Source organism: Doryrhamphus excisus, chromosome 3 (genome assembly GCF_030265055.1).
Source record: "Doryrhamphus excisus isolate RoL2022-K1 chromosome 3, RoL_Dexc_1.0, whole genome shotgun sequence".
Classification (NCBI taxonomy): domain Eukaryota; kingdom Metazoa; phylum Chordata; class Actinopteri; order Syngnathiformes; family Syngnathidae; genus Doryrhamphus; species Doryrhamphus excisus.
This window is the reverse complement of record NC_080468.1, coordinates 21,085,560-21,106,436: the sequence shown is the minus strand read 5'-3', so window position 1 is coordinate 21,106,436 and position 20,877 is coordinate 21,085,560. Positions and strand designations below refer to the sequence as shown.

The 20,877-nt window shown below is 41.3% G+C and overlaps 1 protein-coding gene across 1 annotated transcript in view; it reads right to left on the bottom strand.

The window, feature by feature from the left end:
• LOC131125407 (neurexin-2-like) overlaps positions 1-20,877 on the bottom strand; it is a 410,351-nt gene that overhangs the window by 296,596 nt on the left and 92,878 nt on the right. Inside the window, exon 5 of the mRNA XM_058066943.1 lies at positions 3,683-4,903. Within this exon, the coding sequence (XP_057922926.1) occupies positions 3,683-4,394 (712 nt within the window). The 5' untranslated portion in view covers positions 4,395-4,903. The remainder of the gene's footprint in view (positions 1-3,682; positions 4,904-20,877) is intronic.

The window sequence follows — 20,877 nt, the reverse complement described above, 5'->3', positions numbered from 1 at the left end:
CCCACACCGAGATGCCAAGCAGAGAATCGGACATAGGTCTCCTAACCACATCCTATTGTTATTATTATTATCAATCACGCCTAGAAATCATCTAGAATAAGCTGTATGTACAGTAGGTGAAAATAATGTAAAAGTGAAGAAACAACATGCACACATTTGTTCAAGTGTCTTAGAAGTAATGAAATGGGGACCTTTAAATTCCCGTCAAGAAATTAGTCAAAAGATGAAATAAATAGATGGATGCATCAGCACTCCGCCATAATGACCCAATTTACCATCGTCAAACCAAAGAACATCTGAGGATAAATTAAGACAGAGAAAATGAATGTCTCCATGCCTTGTTTTGTCCTCGCTCCTCCTATCTCTCGTTCTCTCTCTCTGTGGTTTCAAAAGGACAAATGTTTCCTGCAGTCACTGTAGCCCTGCATTGGTATTCTGCTCTCAATTTAGCTTCTAGCCAGCGCACAGCAATCTGACACGGCGCGCACAGACAGGCAGCAAGGAGGAGGAGGAGGAGGAGGAGGAGGAAGCAGGCGGACAAGAAGACACGTCCACGGCTAGCCAGCGGTGACATCATTTTCTACGCTATAAACGTTGTCTTAAACAGCAGCTGTTCATCCGGCACACGAGAGCCAAGCTGAGAAAAGATGAAACAATACGTTTTTGTGAAACTGCTCGAGGCGGCCCTTCACTTCCACACATAAAGACTTAAAGGCCTTGATCCGAATCAAGACTGCGATTCCACAAATGTCAAAAGCAATGCTTAGACAAAAAATTGAAAGACAATGTTTTGCTAGGGGTGTTGATTCTTTTCGTCAAGAATCCACTGGAGAACTCCTGCAGAAAAATTGATGATATTATGGTTGCTTCTAATCAGTTGCGAGTGTCAGTGCTTTTGCTTCTTTCCATTTAATACAGAGCAGAGATTACATCTTGTAGAAATTAACTTTTTTTTTAACTAGTTTAACTACTTTGTTGAATATATGCCTTTCCTAGCTGGCCGTGCAGCTTGAAGGGCATGACTTTTACCAATTATTGCATTGGCCGTCGGTGAAGTTATGATGGAGACCAGGCTTGTCACTTGGGCTGCCACAAACAATTATTTTGATAGTCGACTAATGGCTGATTATTTTTTACATTAGTCGACTAATTGGCTCACCAAAACAACAACTTTTTACCTAATTATCTATTATTATAAGGCATTTTGTATGTCTAATTATATACTATTAAACTACAAATTTGAATTGAACGGACCGTATTTATTTATTTAGATCATTTTTATTATCTCTTGTTTCTGCCTTGCTTGCTTAATTTTGTGATTAGTGATATTGAGTGATGAAGTTTATTTTTGGATAGCTGCTGGAATTTGTCTTGGTGATGAATAAAGTATCTAGAGTATCTATCAGAGGTAAATTGACTGTAAAACATACACCTTATCACAGTAGCAAAAAACGCTTTTAAAGAACCATCATTTTGAAGTGTTTAAGGTAGATGCTAATTAAAATAAAGACAATTAAGATGATAGTTCATTAAGGATTTAATGGAAGTGGGATCTGCCTGGTAGGTAGTCTTCATGATGAAGGTTTTCGCAAGAAAGAGGAAAAGACTTAAAAACAACTAGGCGACTACTAAATTAGTTGTCGACTTTCACCACAATCTCAAGTTTGTTTGTAGGTTTTCTCCAGGTATTCCAACTTCACGTATCATTTATACATGCATGGAGGCCAATTGGAGACTCAAAACTGTTCATAGGTGTGAATGTGAGTGTGAATGGTTGCTTGCCTATAGCAGGGGTTCCCATTACATTGATTGCAGTGTGGGTCAATCGCATGTCTCATGTCACTTTCTAGATGTAATATGCCATCGTTCAGCTGACATTAAACCCTCCTCCCACTTTGCAGTTGCAGCAAAGAAATGCAACTTTCATCTTCATGCAGAAATTAACTTATTGTGGTAAGGTATGGAAAAAATTTACCACAATAAATGGAAAATCTGTCATATTTGACAACAAGCACTAATTCATTAACTGTATGACTTGGTCATATTAAAAGTAGCCTGCAGGTTGAAAAGGTTTTCGGTGGTGTCGGAATAACTCCGTATTGCCAGTTTTTCGTTCGTCCAGTCATGAAATTCTCTTGACAAACAAACAATAAATAAATAGCACTATGTTTGCCCTAATATAGTCAAAAATAGATGTTTCTGGTAATTGTGACTTTTTTGTCGAATGGCTTTTGTTGTTCGTGTTATTAATGTTAGGGTACTGCAGCCCATCTCGGTAGGTGTGCGACTATTTTTTTTCTCATGCAGAAAGGCCATTGCTGAGGCCCATAGCAATTGCAGCTAGTATACTGTGACTTCACAGTGATATTTTTTTCCCATTACAAATGATTCACAGAAGCAAAATCCATTTCTGAATTTGCCAGCGTGATAGACAGGGGAGGAGAATGTAAGAGCCGCAGGAATGGGAAGTGCTGACAGTAGGCAAAGGTGAAAAGAGATAAGTGGAGTGAACTGAGAGACAGAGAGAGAAAGACTTGTCGGGGAGGTAAAGAAGAGATGGAAGACCCAGATAGCCTTGAGAAGGGAGGAGTGCGGACCCTGGCGAGATGGATGAACGTGCAGGAGAGGCACAAGCACCAAAAGATATGGAAATGGGATGTGTCAGTGGAGGAGGAAGGAGGAGGTTTAAAACATAACAGAGTTTGACATCAGCTGGCAGCACTGGAGCACATGAAGGTAGCAGCAGCTAAAGAGACAATACGCCTGCAAAGAAAGGAGCCAACCATGTTTGATATATCCACCATTCCACCATCTGTGCTTTCTAAGACTCCTGCATGACTCATCTACACATCTATTTAAACATATCAATAATTCAAAATATATTTAAAAAAAGAGAGCAAAAGCAGAAAAACACATGTCCTCTATTAGAGAGCAACCTCCTTCCTCTGGGCCTTGGATGGCTTTAACCAGAGTTTAACCCTGAGTCCTCCTTGTCCTCCATCTGACTGCCTCACACCAAAATAAATCAATCATGTGTGACCTCCATGCAGCATACCTCCTAAAAAGCCAAGTATTTTCTTTTTTATACTGCTCGGTCCAGTCTTGTTTCATTTTTCTATAAAATCCTTAAAACAGCCCCTTGAACAATGAATGCATGACAAAGCGTATGTTACATTTTCTCACATTGCCACAAACTATAGCCTGCCATCATATATATTACCGATAGGTATCTGTTTGCCTTTCTGGTTTGGTATGAACACTATTGAAGGTGCATATTGTAGTAAACCCACCACACCAAATTTTGTTTAGCATCTCCGTCATCAAGACGGAGGACTCGTTCCTACCCAAAAGAGAAAAGTAGGCCGTAATAGATTGCCAACAAAAAATACGATTTCCCTGCCTTTCCTCTCTCCTCTCTTACTTGTGTTTTCCAAAGTACACACACCCACACATGAGCACGTGGCCACGCCCTCCTCACCTAACAGTGACCTGAAATCTGTCTCCTACCTTGCGATTCGCCTGAATTGAAATCAATTGTTTATATGACATTTTACCATGTTTGTTCCCGTCTCTGTGAAGAATGCATAAATCTGATATCATGACTCCAAGCAGTGTTTTATCTAAACAGAATGACAAAGGTGAAGATACTTTTAAAAGCTTATGATATATGAAGTATGCTTACCTTCCTTGCAGTACTTCCCCTTGAAGCGGGTATGGGCGCAGTCGCAGTGAACCTCTCCGTACTGGATAGAGCAAAAGCCTCCGTTGAAGCATGGATTCTGTTTCGTACACAGGTACTCCAGGTCGCTCTGGATGCCCTGGCTGTTCAGCAGGGTGGGCGGCATCTCTCCCACCTTCAAGTTGGAGATCAAGCCCAGGAAAGGGGGCTCGTACTTGACCGTGCTAGAGGTAAGCGCAGAGAGGCGCATGTCGGGCGGTATCCCACCCACAAATAGGTCGCTGACCACGGCCATCTCCTTCCGCTTAGACTTGACCTCGGCCACTTTGGTCTCACCGTCCACCATCAGGAGGGTCTCTCTGTAGTTGCGGGTGAGTACGACCATGTGCCAGCGGTCGTCGCTGATTCGCGTCTCCATGTGTAAAATGGCAGGCTCGGCGCAGTGGATGGCAAAGCGCAGCTGGAAGCGGCCACCAGCGATCAGCAACTCCAGAAAGTCACAGTTGCCGCCATCGTCCAGGTAGAGTACTAAAGCTTTGCTGACGTTGGTCTTCAAGCTGAAGCTCAACTCACCCACCGAGCCAGCTTCCCAGCGGCCATATCGAGCCCACTGGCCAGGCGCCCCCCCAAACTCCAGCATCCTCACTCTGGAGAACAGGCTGAAGAGGGTCAGCAGCAACAACGGCCAACACAGGAATCTTACACTCCTTATCATGATTGACGTTCTGAGACGCTAAATGATGCAGAGGTCGGACCTTTTTTCTGCTGCCGTCAATAGATCTGTGGGCAACAATTATTCTCTCTTGTAGCTACCCGGGAAAAAGCCTGGCAGGGGCCTTTTTTTCCAGTTTTCCTAATGACTCAGCAGTTCTTTTTCAAGATCTACCTGATCTAATTCTTTGTCCTTATCCTAACTCTCCTCCGTCTCTCCATCAGTTGATGCCTCTAGGACTCCGAGGAATGGAAAAAAAACTACGAGTGAAGTATAGCAGAACAGGGGAGGGTATGGTGATTGCCCTGAAAGCCTTTTGGAGCTTTGTCTCTAAAATCCAGATTCAGTGTATTTTCCCAGGGAAGCAGAGGAGCGGCTAAAAAAAGCTTGGCTGGGATGTTTTGTGAAGCAAAGGCTGGACACTCTCATGGCTTCAGTGGACGGTCTTTCTTCTCTGGAGCACAACAATCTAGGAAAGCGTGGGTGCCATTATGGCGGTGGTGAGGCAGGATCTAGGAAAGACAAAAACACAATTAATGGAAATGCTTGCATCCCAAAAACACTAGTGAGTTCATATTAATTGGTTATGATGCTTGTATTTGCTCCTCCCTGTGATATAATACAACATATTTGTTTGCTCGTTGGGAAGGTGTGTAATTGTGGGGTGTCTCGGAGATGTGGAGCTATGGATGTTAACACAGCAATAACACCGAATTTAGGAAGTGTGTATCTAAGTGTGCTGATGCAAATTAGGATTGTTTGGCCATGGTGGAGGTCAAATCAGGGCTGCTGTATATGAATGGTAATGCTCAGGGACATGTCCACAAAGCTGTCATCTATGCATGTGGGAAATTAGTGATAGCAAAAATATGCAAACATATCCTGCTTTCAATCAAATACAGTTCACAGTGAAGTTCTGCAGATTGACTGGAAATATGAAGAGCTGGCTGGCCTTGACTCGGAAACCGTTTGCATCCTGGTAGTGCACAATGAAAGATGATAAACTCAGTCTTCCTAGTCACTGCTCCCCTTTATGCTCTCTTGACAGTGATGCCGTTGGATTAGGCAGCACAGGAGGGACAGAGAGTGTGGCATCTGCATAAATCAACATCTCAGAAGCATGACATTCATAGAGGAAGATGAGGGAGGACCAAGGAACACGTCACATCTGAGAGGTTGGAGACTTTTTACATTAATATGCAAGCATATGCACAAAGCACTGCCTCCATTATGGAATGATGTGCTGAACATGAAGAGCAAAGGCGCAACGGTGCTTCACTATTCTGTAAGACCATTTTGTAGTATGGGGTTTTTTTTGCCTGAAAGAAAATTGTAAGGAATACTCACACCAGACTATTTTATACACAATTCCCTGTCCCTTTTCTATCCCCAACTGTAATATTTCACTTAGAACTCAAACAAACAAATCAGACAAAACATACAAACATTTTTGTTATTTTGACATTGATCAGAACCATTTGATATGAGAAAGGTTCTGCAGTCAACGCCAATGTTTCCAAATTAATATTCCGGTTCTCTATCATATTCACTTTCTCTTTCACTTCAGTTTTTGTTTTTGTTTGCTAGTGATTAGCAAGGATGGGTAGTCCAACTGCCAAAATCCCAAGGACACTGAAGAAGCATAACAAGTCTTGAGGGATACCTGCAGCTCTGAGGATTGTGCGTGTTTGTGCGTGTGTGTGCGTGCATGTGTGAACAGTGGCTTTGATTGATTGTGTCTGCAGTTTGCATTCAACAGAGCGGCTGCCCTTGTGGTGTCATGGCAGTGGCAAGAAGTGTGTCGACTCAGCACAGGTTTCTCTTTGGCAACTGTATATTCATACACAAACTTGTTTGTAGACAAGCTGAAAGTGTCATGGCTGAACTACGGTATTTGCAGTACGTTAGTCAGATTCCATTCATACAATTATAGTATACTATAAATGTTTTACATATTGTTGGATAAAAAACATGTAAATAAACCATGTAACCAAATAAAACTGTGACCTCTGTCCCCAAGAAAAATGTGACAAAAAATCCAATGCTTCTCTTTATTTTTATTCCTCCATGTGTCTCAGATGTTGCCTTATGAAAGAGGACAGCTCTCTCACTGGCAGTGCGAGAGGCGAAGTTGAGTGAAAGAGCAATGTGTACACCCTGACCCGACTCCTTGTCAAAGTGAAGCTGTGGAAGCCCTCAGGATAACCGCGTGGTCATGTGAGCAAGAAGCGACCTATTTCCTCCCAAGTCGACCCCGCGGGGGGATGTTGGCATCGTGATCTTGACAGAAACTCTGCCCTTCCGTCACTTGAGGAGTCGACGACACAGACTGTTCCATTTTATATTTTTACATCCCGCGCTTGTAGCAAACTTTCTGTAGCACAAGCGCTCTCTGCTACTTCACAGTTGGAACAATTGAATACGTAGACAGGCAGTGTTCTGATTTTTCAGTATGGAACATTTGGTACGATACCAAAGAATACCGATTTCCAACGCTGTACATATCGTAACACACTGATATCAAACATCAACTCTATTCGCTTCTGTCGTGAAAGTCTGTGAAAACATCAACATCCCATTGCTCACTCGAGATGGGAAGCTGGAACAAGTAATGCTGCACTTCAGCCAATAAGGAGCTTTCTTTTATGAAAAAATTTAATAATGACCCACACTGTTATTGTTGCACTCGTCTGCATCATTGCATTTTCTATAAAGAAGCCTTGTAAATTCGAATACATTCATTTATTCATTTTCTACCGCTTGTCCTCACAAGGGTCATGGGCATGCTGGAGAGGTGGGTGAGAGGCAGGGTACACCCTGGACTGGTCGCCAGCCAATCACAGGGCACATATAGACAAACAACCATTCACACTCACATTCATACCTATGGACAATTTGGAGTCGCCAATTAACCCACCCATATTAATTTTTTTTAATATTTTATTTGTATTTCATATTTTCTTCTACTTAGTGGAGAATTACCGTCAACTGAAGACCGAGGCACATCCCGAACTATGATTATGCTGTACGGTGACAGCACACACAAAATTAGTGTGTTGTTTTGCATGCAAATGAACTGCATGCAAATGTAATAAACTGCAGCGCTTTAGTGTTTTCACCAGCCTCCAGCACAAATACACATGGAGCAGGTAAAGTTACGGCTGCTCGTGCAACGCTGAGTTTTGTGTGTATTTTTCTGCTATCTTGCGCGTATTTCCAGCTCCAATGTGTGCAATGGCTTTGATATAGTCATATTGTAATAATCCAGAATAAAGTAGATATAGCTCAGACACGTATTTACATATTCATTTCTTTTTCACAAACAGCAGTGTGTGAGGATTATACACAGTTAATACACACTAACGACCTAACAAAACACACACACAGGCACAAAACTCCAGTCAGGCAGGAATCATTAATCCTATCCTGTAAGAAGCTCAGCAGGGAAGCATCCGTCAGCATGAGGCCGCCGCTGCCGCGCTCTAATTAACCAGAGACTCACGCCGAGACACTTTTAATATTCAACATGGACAACATGGAGAGCGGAGTGATGCAAATTTAGGGAGGAAAGTGCCATTTAGCCATTTTGGGGTGTCACATATGAGAAGGGTTTGCATAGTAGAAGAAGAGAAAAAAAAATATGACTAGGTTACAAGCGTGATGGGATTGTTCTTACTACGGTACTTTAAATGGAATCTGGACCAGATTTACAATACAAAGGCCAAATGAAATTCAAATTGGCTCAGACTTGACAGGATTATTTTCAAGTTCTACCCAAGATGTTGCACACAAAACAATGAAAGCACTATCTCATTGGTTAACGACTGGAGGTATAACAGAACGCAGTTGTAGTCACGGTTCAATATGTACGTACTTTGGTTTTAAGAACAAAGTTTGGTACAGGAGGGGAACAAAATGCAGAACTTAAAATTGTTTAGCTTTGCGGTAAAACAAAAAACTGCAAACTGCTACTGTAGCTGGAAATACTCCAATGAGTAGGATTATCAAATAAAAACATAGCACACTGCTTTCATCTTAGTTGTTTACATAGTAAACATAGTAGAGTAGTTTACATTGTAGAGGTATGACAACAGGCAGTTATACTTCCTGTCCCTCACTTTTAATGTGTACCGTGTGAGTAATCGGTACACTTGTGCACCAAACCCTGTACCAAAAAATTTGATTACTTTTACATGTCCAATCACAACCATAGTAAACATAAACACTTAAAACAATGTAGAAATAAATCAGAGCTCTCCTATTAGAAGTACTTGCTCTGCTCGAGCTCTATTCCTCGTCGCTTTGATGGGCCTCGTCAACCGTGAGCCGCTCGTAGAACTGCGGCGCTAACTGCATTCATCCCAGCTGAGGAGATGCTAATGAAGCAGATCAAGAGCTTTAGCCTCGCCGTTAGCTCAGCAGATTAATGGCGACTTTCAGCGGGACTCCTCGTCGCTTCGTCATTTGGTGCGCGGACACCTCGGCTTGGTGAATCATCAGAGGAAATACTGTACATGTGCTCTGCCGTTTTCTAGTGACCAAACTTTTTCCATCGAAGGCGACATACTGAAAAAATGCGGGGGGCTGCTTTGGTATTTATACATATATATATATATATATATATATATATATATATATATATATATATATATATATATATTTGTTTTTGTAAAAAGGCTAAATAAAGTATTTATTTAGCCTCAAGTATTTAGGAGGACTTCCAGTGTTGTGCCGCTAGCTGCGAACCCTACTTTGTAGGAGTTGATAAACGGTATAGGAATTGATAATTAACAGTGTTTTTAAATTGCTTTTTAAAATGCTTTAAACATACAGCAATCCCGAATCCAATCCGGAAGTAGAGATTGGACAAATGCCGTTTTTCTTTGGTTGATATGGAATCAGGGACTCCAACCACTTGTGCTTGACACGTTGTTAGGAATTGTAAACAAATGTAGAAGCAGAGCTTTGGGTAGGGCAGAGATCGTATCTGGCCTACAGTGTACGCCCATATAAGGAAGGACATCACAAACGCCCTCTGAAACCGAGCGTTTTGAGCCATCCCAAACTTCTTCAGGGCTCACTTTCAAACGTGAAAACATCATTAGCTGAAACTTTAGTATTATTTAACACAATAATACAACATTCTAACTACATTTACAGGTCAGAAAAGTGGAATGTCCCCTTTAAGAACTTGTAGAGCGATGAGATTACAGTTATTGGATGACTCTGCATGTGCAATGCAATCGTGCCAATCGTGCCAGAGTTGGGTTTGAAGTGGGCAAAAGAACGGTACGCCTGCCCTTGCATGGGAGTGCACCACTGCAAAGCCATCATTTCGTAATATTTCATGATTTCACCATTGTACTGGTGCCCAATGAAACCAATCTCTCATGATTCATTTCCCTTCCTGCCACATGCCAACTGTCACACAGGTGCTCGTCGGGCAGTTTGTATCTCCACACTTAAGTGGCAGTCAAAGCAGCTGGGGGCAGCTGCAGCATGTTTACAGTATGCAACTTTATCTCTTTGCGTCACATACTCAACGCTACTTCCTGTTGAGATGTTTTGCATGCGTGAAATGTATGCTGTGGGCACCAAGGGAATATGGCCGATTAGGTTTGTGTGCGTGGGCGGAGTGTGTGTGGCCGCCAGCATGCGTGTGGCTGTCCTGGTGCCTGGAGATGTTTTTTGGTAGGAAAGCACAAGGCTCACTGGCCAGGCCTTGAGACTCTCTCCAGCTTCCAATTAACCAGCCCAGCAGCCTGCAGCTCTGCCGGCCTTATCTGGGAGAAAAAGAGGTAAGGGTTTCGGGGGCGACCGAGTGAGACAGCACGCAGGAAAAAGACAGAGAAGGCTGGAGCAGATAACAAGAAGAAGAGCAGACAGAAAGAAGGCAAGAGAGAGGATTCTTGCATTGCCAGGCTGGCTTGCTCGATATCATTTCAAGGGGGGGAAAAAACATTCAGCCTCTTCCTTTCTTCTATCTTCTGAGTGTGTGAGGCTGACAAAGCATGAAGTCAAAAATAACCACTGAGGTGAAAAAGAGCCTTCATTCAACTACATTGACCTCATGATGGCCACAATAAACATCACATCATCCACTTATTGATGAGAATGCAAGGTACATTTGTTAGCATAAAAGGAAGGGGGTTATTGTTGGGTACACCCTGGACTGGTGGCCAGCCAATCACAGGGCACATATAGACAAACAACCATTCACACTCACATTCATACCTATGGACAATTTGGAGTCGCCAATTAACCTAGCATGTTTTTGGAATGTGGGAGGAAACCGGAGTACCTGAGAGGTTTGCGCGCTAACCACTTGTCCACCGTGCAACCTGTTTAAGTTGCTTAAATTTTACACACAGGCTTGTCAGTAACCTAAATTGGAAATCAAATTTTTAGGTCATTCTGCAAAACACCTTAAAGTTGCAGCGGATGTTTTGTAGAGCGCAAGGAACAGTGTGAGAAATTTTAAAGCACCCGGACATGTGAGTTTTAATAACAGTGCGGTGTATTTGTTGAAAAATAATAGCACAGTTGGGGTGAATATTTTGACAAATTTTCACATTTCGCATGTAAACAGCAATTCACGAGTAAAAGAGTTTGCCTATACAAACAAACACACAGTCATTTTGGGGGTTTCTTGTCAATAAACTAATAGGTTCAGGCACACAATGGACAACTTTCTAATGAAGTCATGAACTCAAGCCACTGCAGTGAAGCAGAGACATTAAATCAATAACATCACCCTAATATTTAATTCCACAGTGTCACAAATTCCTTACAAGCAGCCTGACATGACGATGACTGGCCTGGCCACGTATTGTGTGCACCTCACAGGCAGCAGAGGACACAGGGAATGCATTAGCAAAAATAGTAGCATTGAAGGATACTGTGACATACTGCTAGGTCCACAAAGCGAGTCGTCGAATCAAAGCAAACACACTGCAAGAAGCAATTAACTGTATTCTTAATCCGGCACTCAATACCGCGGTTTTGTAATGTCCAGTGAGATTTGTGCACTGATATGATAACCTAGAGACAATGTCCACTCTATGAGCAATGTGTTTAGTGTCACACACTCACTAAACCCAGTGAGCCCATTACAGGCCTCTCTATTTACTTAGTGCTCTTCCTACGGTGCCGTATTGATCCGCTTGAAGGCAGAACCTCACACCGGGCCCACGGCCCCGGCTCCTCTTGCATGCAACAGTCTGTATCATGCATCTTCCTCTGTAGCCTCGCCTGCTCCCGTGAGGAGGCGACAAGTGAGGAGAGACGTGATGAACGCACAAGTGATGTCTCCCCGCTCTCACCAAAAAAAAAAACAAAACATCGATTCGGCTCTCCTTTGGCGGCCGCAGCTCTTAATCCGAGCGAGCGGGAACATGCACGGGCACGGCGGTGCCGCTTTGTGACTCACAGGGGGGAAGTAGCACGAATGGGGCTTGAGAAGATGCGAGGTGACACGCAGCTTTGTGTGTGCACGTACGCATATGGACAGTGAGACACAAATGGAGAGCTGTGAAAAATACTGTGCATGTGTGTGTGTGTTGGGGGGGGGGGGGGGGCAGTGTGGAGTGTGCACATATTTACAAGCCTCTGGGCACACATCGGTTGAGAATAAAGAATTAGATTATGTAAGTAATGCTCACTCTCTTTCCGGAAAAAAAAGGTAACGCAGGAGGAATTCTTTGGGCATCCGACCTGAACAATCTGCTTCCACATTGGCGATACAGTTTTTCTTATTAATTCCTTCCACTGTACTGATGATAAATTACAACTGTGCAAACACTTTGACCTTTTTCAGGGCTTTTAAGGCTACCAAACAAGCATTATTGTCGGTCCTCGGGTTATGCGGTTCCGTGTTACGCATTTTGTGGTTACAAACACATGCCTATAAATTAATTAAACACTTAATTTTGGGCCATAAATATTTGACTCGCTCGAGGACTACTTACTGCATATGCGGCGGATGAATACGTGCTTTGCGCAATGCAAGGGCGCAATGTCACTGGTCTTGTGTGCTGCTGATGCTTAAGATAACGTTACTTTTTTCACTTCATTATGTCTCCCAAGAATAAGGCAGGCATAAAAGAAAAGGGAAGTCAAAGTGAAGCGGAATTACACATAAAATGCCCAATGGCGATATCGACTTTGGCTGCATACCCGTGCAGCACATGCCTCGACCATTGACTCAAAAGTCTGTGGTCCCGCTCAGCCGCTTGGGAGGCAGGCGTAGTTGTGGCAGTGTTCATGCGTTCCAGTTCGTAGTTTTCTAGTTAGTTTTCTACTAATTTATTGTTCCTAATGAATACACTTTGGGGAACTATTGTTTTACGATAAATTTATGCAGAAGGTGACTGACTAACAATGCTTTGAAGACCGCAGTGTTGAGTTTCGCACAAATTTTGAAGTCATGTCCATCCACTAGCTCTGGATTACGTGTCAGAATACGCCGCCCTGGTCAGCCCAACAACACCGAAAATGGGAAGTTATGAAGGAAACTTAAGAGAAAAAGCATCAGCATCATAAATAGAGGCTATAACTGTGCACAACAATTTTTTTCCATTACCGTTTTAGTGTATGCAAAAACTCATTTATACAAAGTGCAAATCAAGCATTTATAAGAAAATATACAGCAAGGGCTGTTATTTTATCCCAGAAATAATATATAGTTAAAAATCCCCCAGTGTTTGCATGTTTATGTTGTTTTATTCCTAGATCAGTGCAGAGTTCATGTGCATTACCACCACTTAGTTCATCCTGAAGTTTATGTTTTACTCAAAGAAGGAGCAGCAGGGTGCAGAATCAAAAACATTTTGGCTGTCTTTGAGAAGGTTTGTGTATAATGACTTGAATACTAATAGATAACTCAGCTGCTTTGGATGCTTTGCATAATATATTTTACAGTAACACAATTCACACAACACTGAGTGACCTCTGCATGAAGGCTGGCTGGCCGACTGATCTGTGTCAGGGATCACTTTCTGGAATTCTTCCAGCTTCTAAATGTTAATGACTTGTTTATACAGTATTTCCTGCAGAATGACTCCATTGCAACAAGGTGAGCGTGAATGAATGCATGAAGCCGCGTTGAGACCTGGAGGCTATTCGGTGTGCTGAAATATTTTTGTTTTCATGTTTACTTAAGCTGTAGTTTTGACTGCCCATTAAGATATTCTGGTATTTCTTATGGTTACTGTTTAACGTGGAATGTAGACGTATCAAATTGAACTCTACAGCGGTATTACAGCATCAGACTCCTGAACTGAAGTCCTCTGTTAAGATTTTCTTTTTTGACCCACATATTATATTGCTTGCGTTTCCTTCCTGTGGTGATCGTTCTAATTATGTGTCACATTGTGTGTACAGCAGTTGTCAACCCTACTGGGTAAAATAGTCTGGCAGCATTATGGTGTTAAAGCTCGGGACACCTGTCCCCCCCGAGAGACATAGCCCTTGCCATAGCTGGAGCTCAGAGCGCAATACATTTCATTATTGGCAATGTGTTTTCTTCAAATGTATGATAGCACTTAACTTTATGATGTTTTGTAAAAATGTAGGGCACTTTTCAAATGTCAATTGTATGATAATACAAGCATTTACATTTTTCGCTTTTGTTGTTTCAGTCAATTTGAAGCGCAGAGGAAATCCAGCTAACGACAATGCACAATGTTTACACACACGCTGTTTTCAACACTTGAAAGTAGGGATGCTCCGATCAGGGTTTTATGCTGATAATTCAGATACCGATCATCCATGAGTGAGATTGGCCAATAACAATACATGGGAATATACATTTTTCAATGCATTTATGTTAAGTGCTATTGGCCAAGGGGTTGGATGTTAGACAATTCTCAGGGCACCTAGCGAATAGGTAATTAGTAAAAATAATAAACTTTTGTTCTGATGGTCTTTGTTTTTTGCCTTTATTTGTGTGATGATGATTGATTTTTGTACTATTTGACACAAAGCTGAATTTAATTTGATGCATGTTTTGAAGTAACATGTAACAGAAACATGTGTATGAATACATTTATTGCTCAATTATATTTGTTCAAGATAACATAATTAACAGGATAAATAACACAAATAAATATTTGTATGAACTATAACTCAGTTCTGCTTAACATAAAACTGTATCAAATGAGTGCCCAGTATTTGTGTTTTATTTATAACTGGCAGCATTTAAATTGCACACAAGTTAAAAAGTCTGAACTTAACAGTTATAATTTTAAAAAGTACTAAGAGTTGAAGCAAATATGATTTGACCCTTGGAAAGCCTACTTAAAGTCACCATCATAAGGCTGGACTCATGGTTAATATTCATCAAACAACAACACACAAAAAGTATTTTGAGAACAAGACGTAATTAGTATAATGACAACAAGACAGTAAAGATGCTCAGTGAAAAAATTAGTGCGTACCCCGTGAATGTGACACCCACTGTAGATTCACCATGGGACAATAACGAGCTCCAAACTAACCACATTACGTGTTTGCTTTGGTTAAAAAGCTCACGTTAACTTGCTAGCTGGCGCAAATGTAAGGTTGAGTGACAGCTTGGCAAAACATGTAAACAAAGATGCCGAACGGCAATTGCTATGGCAGTGATCAGACACGCTGGTATCAATTGGTGTAGCCTGTGGCGAGCTGTCAAACTGAAGCCATTGACATTTTACTGACTAGTTTTGATTCTCACGGCAATACGGGACAAAGTGTGTCCCTTGTCAGTTCAATACAGGACGTGACATTTCGTTTATGAATACGGGAGGATTCCTCTTTTCAAGGGATGGTTGTCAACCCTACGGCAGGCATGTTGGGGTTTCCGCTTGCAGAGTGTGATGGAAAGGAGGTGGGGGAGACTACACTGCATACAGGGTACAATAGTATGAGCCACAGGTGATCAACTTTGAAAGGTGAAAGGTGACAAACGAGTTTTTAATTTTACCTTTAACATTTTTACCTTTTACCTTTAAAAGAGACCGTATGGCTGACAAATGGGCTCACTCCATTCATGCTGTTGCTCTATGGATGCACAGTGAACTCTCTCCCTGCCTGTCTGCAGGCAGAAGACAAGGAAAACAGGAACACATGCATATGGCAATGAAAATGTATTGATTGACATTTATCATATAATTAATTGATTTATTTTCATCCCAGTCCTAGTGCCAACGAGAGTTTTTCTCTCAACGAGAAATCTTGTCACCTTTTAATAGATCTTGTGACAGCAAGATACTTCACTTTATTCAATGTTGGCAGGTATGTTAGTGTCTTTATTCATGATTGAATGATCTCATACAACAGTTTGTATTGATAAATAAATAAATACTACAGGTTCTCAATAGCGGGGAATGAAATAAATTCTGTTCACTAGGAGGAGCATTATAGAAAATAACTGAGAACATTTGCTTTAATGTGTATGCTTGTTGACAGTCACGTTCGGCAAATAACTTAACCGTATCACGAGTTCAACATAAAAAGGAACATAACTCAATTGAGTTAAATCATTTAAGTCACTTTTTTTACAATATACTTCAATCTAATAAACATGAAAATATATTTTTTTCATTTTGTAAGTTGTATGATAACCCGTTTATGGAAAGACTTGAAATACATAAATACCATTACCATAATATTATTTAAAAAATCAAACTTTTTATGACTGTACATAGCCCTGTTGGCTGTACTGTATGTAGTGGCAAATGGACATGAAGTTGTACTCCTGCTGTGCCTCATATTGTTGTTTGTACATAACAACACTTGCAAGTACCCAACAGTACAAATGAAGGTTACTTTTCTGCTCTGTCAGTGAAGCAAAATGTCACGTTTGCATGTTTTTATCTTCACCAAAGTGTCACTGTCAGTGAGAACAGACAGTGGGGGCTGTCGCAAAGAGTGGAGGTAATGTGACATGTTGGGCCAGAGGCGATGCCGATGGATTTTTGTCAAGTTGCAATTTGTCAGAAGAGATGGAATAAGAGAAACAGAAGCATCTGCATCTGAGACACCATTCCATGTTTTTAAATGATACACAAGTTGCTGTTTACATGAATTTACCTGTAAACAATGCATCAGTCACAATGGCAAAATGTAGGTACAGAAAGTCATCAGTCAACATAAACTTTCTGTTCCTTCTGCAGCAATAAAGTCAGGATTATAACTTAAAGGGGACCTACTATGCACATTTTTGCTGCTTTGTGGACTCCTATAGAGAAGCTACACACAATAACTCACACAGAAATCTTCCAGATTCTGCACATCTTTCTGCAGTGTTTTCACAGACTTCCTGCTTCCAACCCAAACGGTCTGTTTAATTTACAGGGAAAGAAAGGTTTATTGGGAGGAGGAAGTCCCGATAATGAGACAACCACACTCCATTTCATAGCAGCAGATCTTCTTCACGTCCATGGTTGTGAATGTTCAAGCAACTTGGGCCATGCATGCCGTCAATATCAATCAGGTTGCTGCACTTTCTGAGCTTTTGACGATGTCTGATTCACTTTTCACTTTTACTGCTCTTGTCTCCCTCACGACTGGGAAACAAAATCAAAGAAAAAATGTTCATTAAAAAGAACAAAAGTCACGTTGTTCGACCTTAGTGCAGAGACACGTGACTATTCTTCTGCTGCATGCATGTAAGTAGTTCTCTTTTTTTTTGTACAATTATGATCAATTATTACGGGAGTGCTTTCATAACCATGACACGTCTGAACATTAGAGATTAGATCTATGAGTGTATAACTTCTAAACCTTCCTTGGTCTGTTCTACTGAGTGTGATGGGTGGCGATGTGAAAGCCTCCTTTCAGTGACAGACAAATGAGGAAAAAGTGAACAACTCAAGAAAGAGTAGCAAGCTAAAGTGCAATCAGGTGTGGGGTGCCCAGGTGTGTTTGAACAGACAGTAACAATAACGCCTCGAAACAACATGATAATGGTGGCATGTTAGGAGCGGGAAAGCCAAGAGGAACCGAGCGGGGCCGCAACATCCGATTCAATTTGGAAGCGGCGCCGGCTGAGAGTACAAACACAAAGGCTTTCATTAGAGGCGCGTCCCAGGTGAAGGCTGAGACTAATTCATCGTCTACAAGCGTGCAGCGAGGGAGGGATGAATGAAGGAAAAGACCTGATGGCAGTAAGTCCGTTCTGAGGGAAGAAGACAGTTCAACACCTAGGGCACCATTGAAACCATTTCCTATTGAAATGGAGCCTGGGGCTTCCTTTGTGATGTCATCAAGCACATGACAATCCATAGTTGAGTGACTGAATTCATTAATGAATTTTTAGCACATTCTTATGAGACTCATATGCCTGGAATAATTATTATTGTTAAGGTTCTGATCATGTATGATTTAAAAAAAAAAAAAAGGCTTTAGTAAAAAAAATCGTCACACCTAGTAAAAAGTCGCATCCAGACAGGAATGGATCACTAGGTAAAAACGAATAAATAACATAATGCATTTTGTGGCAGTAAAGTCTTTCTGCGTCGCTCATTGCCCCCCCCCCCATCAGCTCCCTCTCCCACATCTCCCCCCCCCATCTAGGCACTACTTTACTCATCATTGGGCATGGGACACAGGCTTGATCACCCTGCACTTGGCCGCCTTTGATGAGCCTGAAACACCCACCGATTCAAAGGTACACCATTGATGATGTGTCCCAAATTTTATAACCCCCCATTGGCTGAGATAAAGTTCCCATGCCACTCTCAACAGCCATTCCTCATGCCTCAGGTCCTGTGTAGTTACAAACTTATTACAAAAAAAAAAAAAAAACGAAACAGGACGTTCTTTAAATGGCTATTTGGAACAGTGTCTTGCTTATTTATTTCAAGAAGGGGAACAGTATGGGGAAACAAAAGTGCTCCCGCAGGCCAAATTGAGCATACTTGTTTACAGGTGTTCTAATCCTTTACCCACCACAGATGTATTTTATTGAAAGAAAGAAAGAAAGAAATGATGATTAGATACAGTAAAAACTGATAACTGACTTCAACCACACTGCAATGCACACAGAAAATGATCAATACATCATAAAAATTGATCGGCTGCCCGGTGAAAGAGTTTGCCCTTAAAATAGCCTCATTTGTGGACAAAACACACGGCGTATCATCTCTTAGCTAATAGTTACATCCATCTCTCGTGTACGTCTCGCGTGAATATTTCATGAAGCTCGTTGTCGCTGATTGATGGTGTGGTCTTTTTTATCGAGACCTTGTCCGGGAGATTGATTCCTCGCTGCGGCAACTCTCGAGGTTGCTATTTCAGGTGTAATTGCATTTTTATGGCAACCTTTTTATACCTCCGCCAAGAAAGGTTATGTTGCAGGACTATGAAAAAGACTACTTAGTGATTTGATTAAATAGATATGTGAGACCGGGAACGGACGCTAAATTAGATTATGACGGCCACAGCCCCACCAATTAGAGCCACTCATTATGTTCACATGCATGTTGGATTTCAGAAATAGTTTGGCCGGTCACACTTACAGTATCTGTGAAGTCCCAGTTAACATGCACTCTCTCTAATTCGATCACTGGTACTGGTCATTTCAGTTTGCAATATAGTTTTTGGCCAACATTTTAATGTTTAAATGACAATTTTCCATCTTCTGATTGGTTTACCCAAGCAGGAGAAGAAATTTGAATCTCTTGGAGATGTATTTTAGTTGAAGTTTTATGTTTTTAGATTTTTTTTCACAGTTTTTTGAAACCATCATCACCAAACCGTACCATTTGTGCTTGTGACATTTGGCTGAGTGGCAACTTTTCAAGCACCGCTGGTAGTTAGTAATGATCAAAGTTACTAATAGAAATAAAGCCAGGTATATCGGTGACAGTGTATTTGAAGATAAAGGACTAAGTGGGTGTCTTGCTCTATTTGTAGTAGTGTACACATTATTAACTCATTCAATTCCAGCCAGTTTTCGAAGCCCATTGATGAACAGGATTTACAATTTTCACATTAGGAAGTGAACTGTGTGCATTTGCCTACAAAAAGTAAGGTCCTTAAAGTGCTCTGAAGTGTACATGCATTAGTGGAGCATGGCATCATCACCTCTTTTTGCCTCTCATGCAACATTCCGAATAACAAGGTTTACATGCCTGAGCAAAGAGGGTTATTCCTGTATGAATGGTAATTCTAAACAATCTGGATATCCCGATCAAAAGAGCAACGTACGGACAACGTCAATGTGCTTCTTCTTCCTCGTTCAGTATTATAAAAACATATAATTACAACTTTGTTATTGAACAAGTTAAATAAGTGGCTGGATGGTCCATTGTGTAATGACTCTGGCGCTTGGCTCAAGGTAACTGAGTTTTAATCACAAAAAGGGTGAATGGTAACATAAGGAAATACATTTTTTTCACAACACCGGCCCTTTATGCTGTATTCTTCTTCTCTTGTGAATCTGATGTTGTTAAAGCCTGCTGCAATGATTGATTAATTAAAGCGTGAATAAGATCTAATTAAGGTGTTTACATGCGTTTTAAAGACTTGGTTTCAACCAAATTCATGCAAATGTAAATATGAAAACATTCCATTTAATCCCAACTAATCAAGCAATTGTACTCGTGAATAAACACAGGAAGCCACATTTACTTTCAATAACGAGGAAATAGCAACAAAAGCATTGAAGGTCACCCAACAATGGACTGAGGGATGCAGTCCCAGGTGGATTGGCTCTCCTCGGGGTGTGACTAAGACAATGAGTGTCACGGCTGATTTAAAAACCATGTCCTCACTTTTGGTAGCGCAATGAGCATCCTCATTTATATCCCATCACCTCTAGGAATTTCAAAGGCCAATAAGGGGGCAGGGAGTCCAAAAAGGGAAGAAAGACTTGCAGTGCAATGTTTATGGCCGACAAATAATTACATTTGATGACTGAAGGAAAGAAAGGAATAAAAGGAGACAACAAGGGAACATTTCCTTCGGCGACCTTGCCAAAAACAAGTTCAACACATGTGGTGTGATGAAGAAGAAAAAGGCAGTACAAAGAAATGATAGCTACCCAAGCAATTTTTAATTGGAGACATGCTGAGGCTATAAATATTCCCCATTTTTTACTAGTGTGTACTGACAAAACTCTGCTCTACCATGTTTTGGCCCATCACTGGGGTACAATAAATATTGAAATTTAAAAAATAATACTTTGCTATGGTTAATTTAGCATTCGCACTGATATTTTTGTAATGTTTGGTGGGTTTTGGGGAGGCAATTGGCACAAACTGGGAGCCATGTGTCTGTCAGTCTTCCCCAGGGCAGCTGTGTCTACAGATGTAGATTACCACCACCAGTGTGTACATGGGGACGGAATGCATTATAGGCTTTTTCCTGTGAAAAGAACCTTAGGTATGTTGAAAAACACTAAAGTACGTATATAAATCCATACTTGGCTTACAATTAAGTTTCCAAAGCTATTTCAGAAGCATAAGTCGCCCGAGCCACTTTGCTATTGGAATTAATTCTGTCA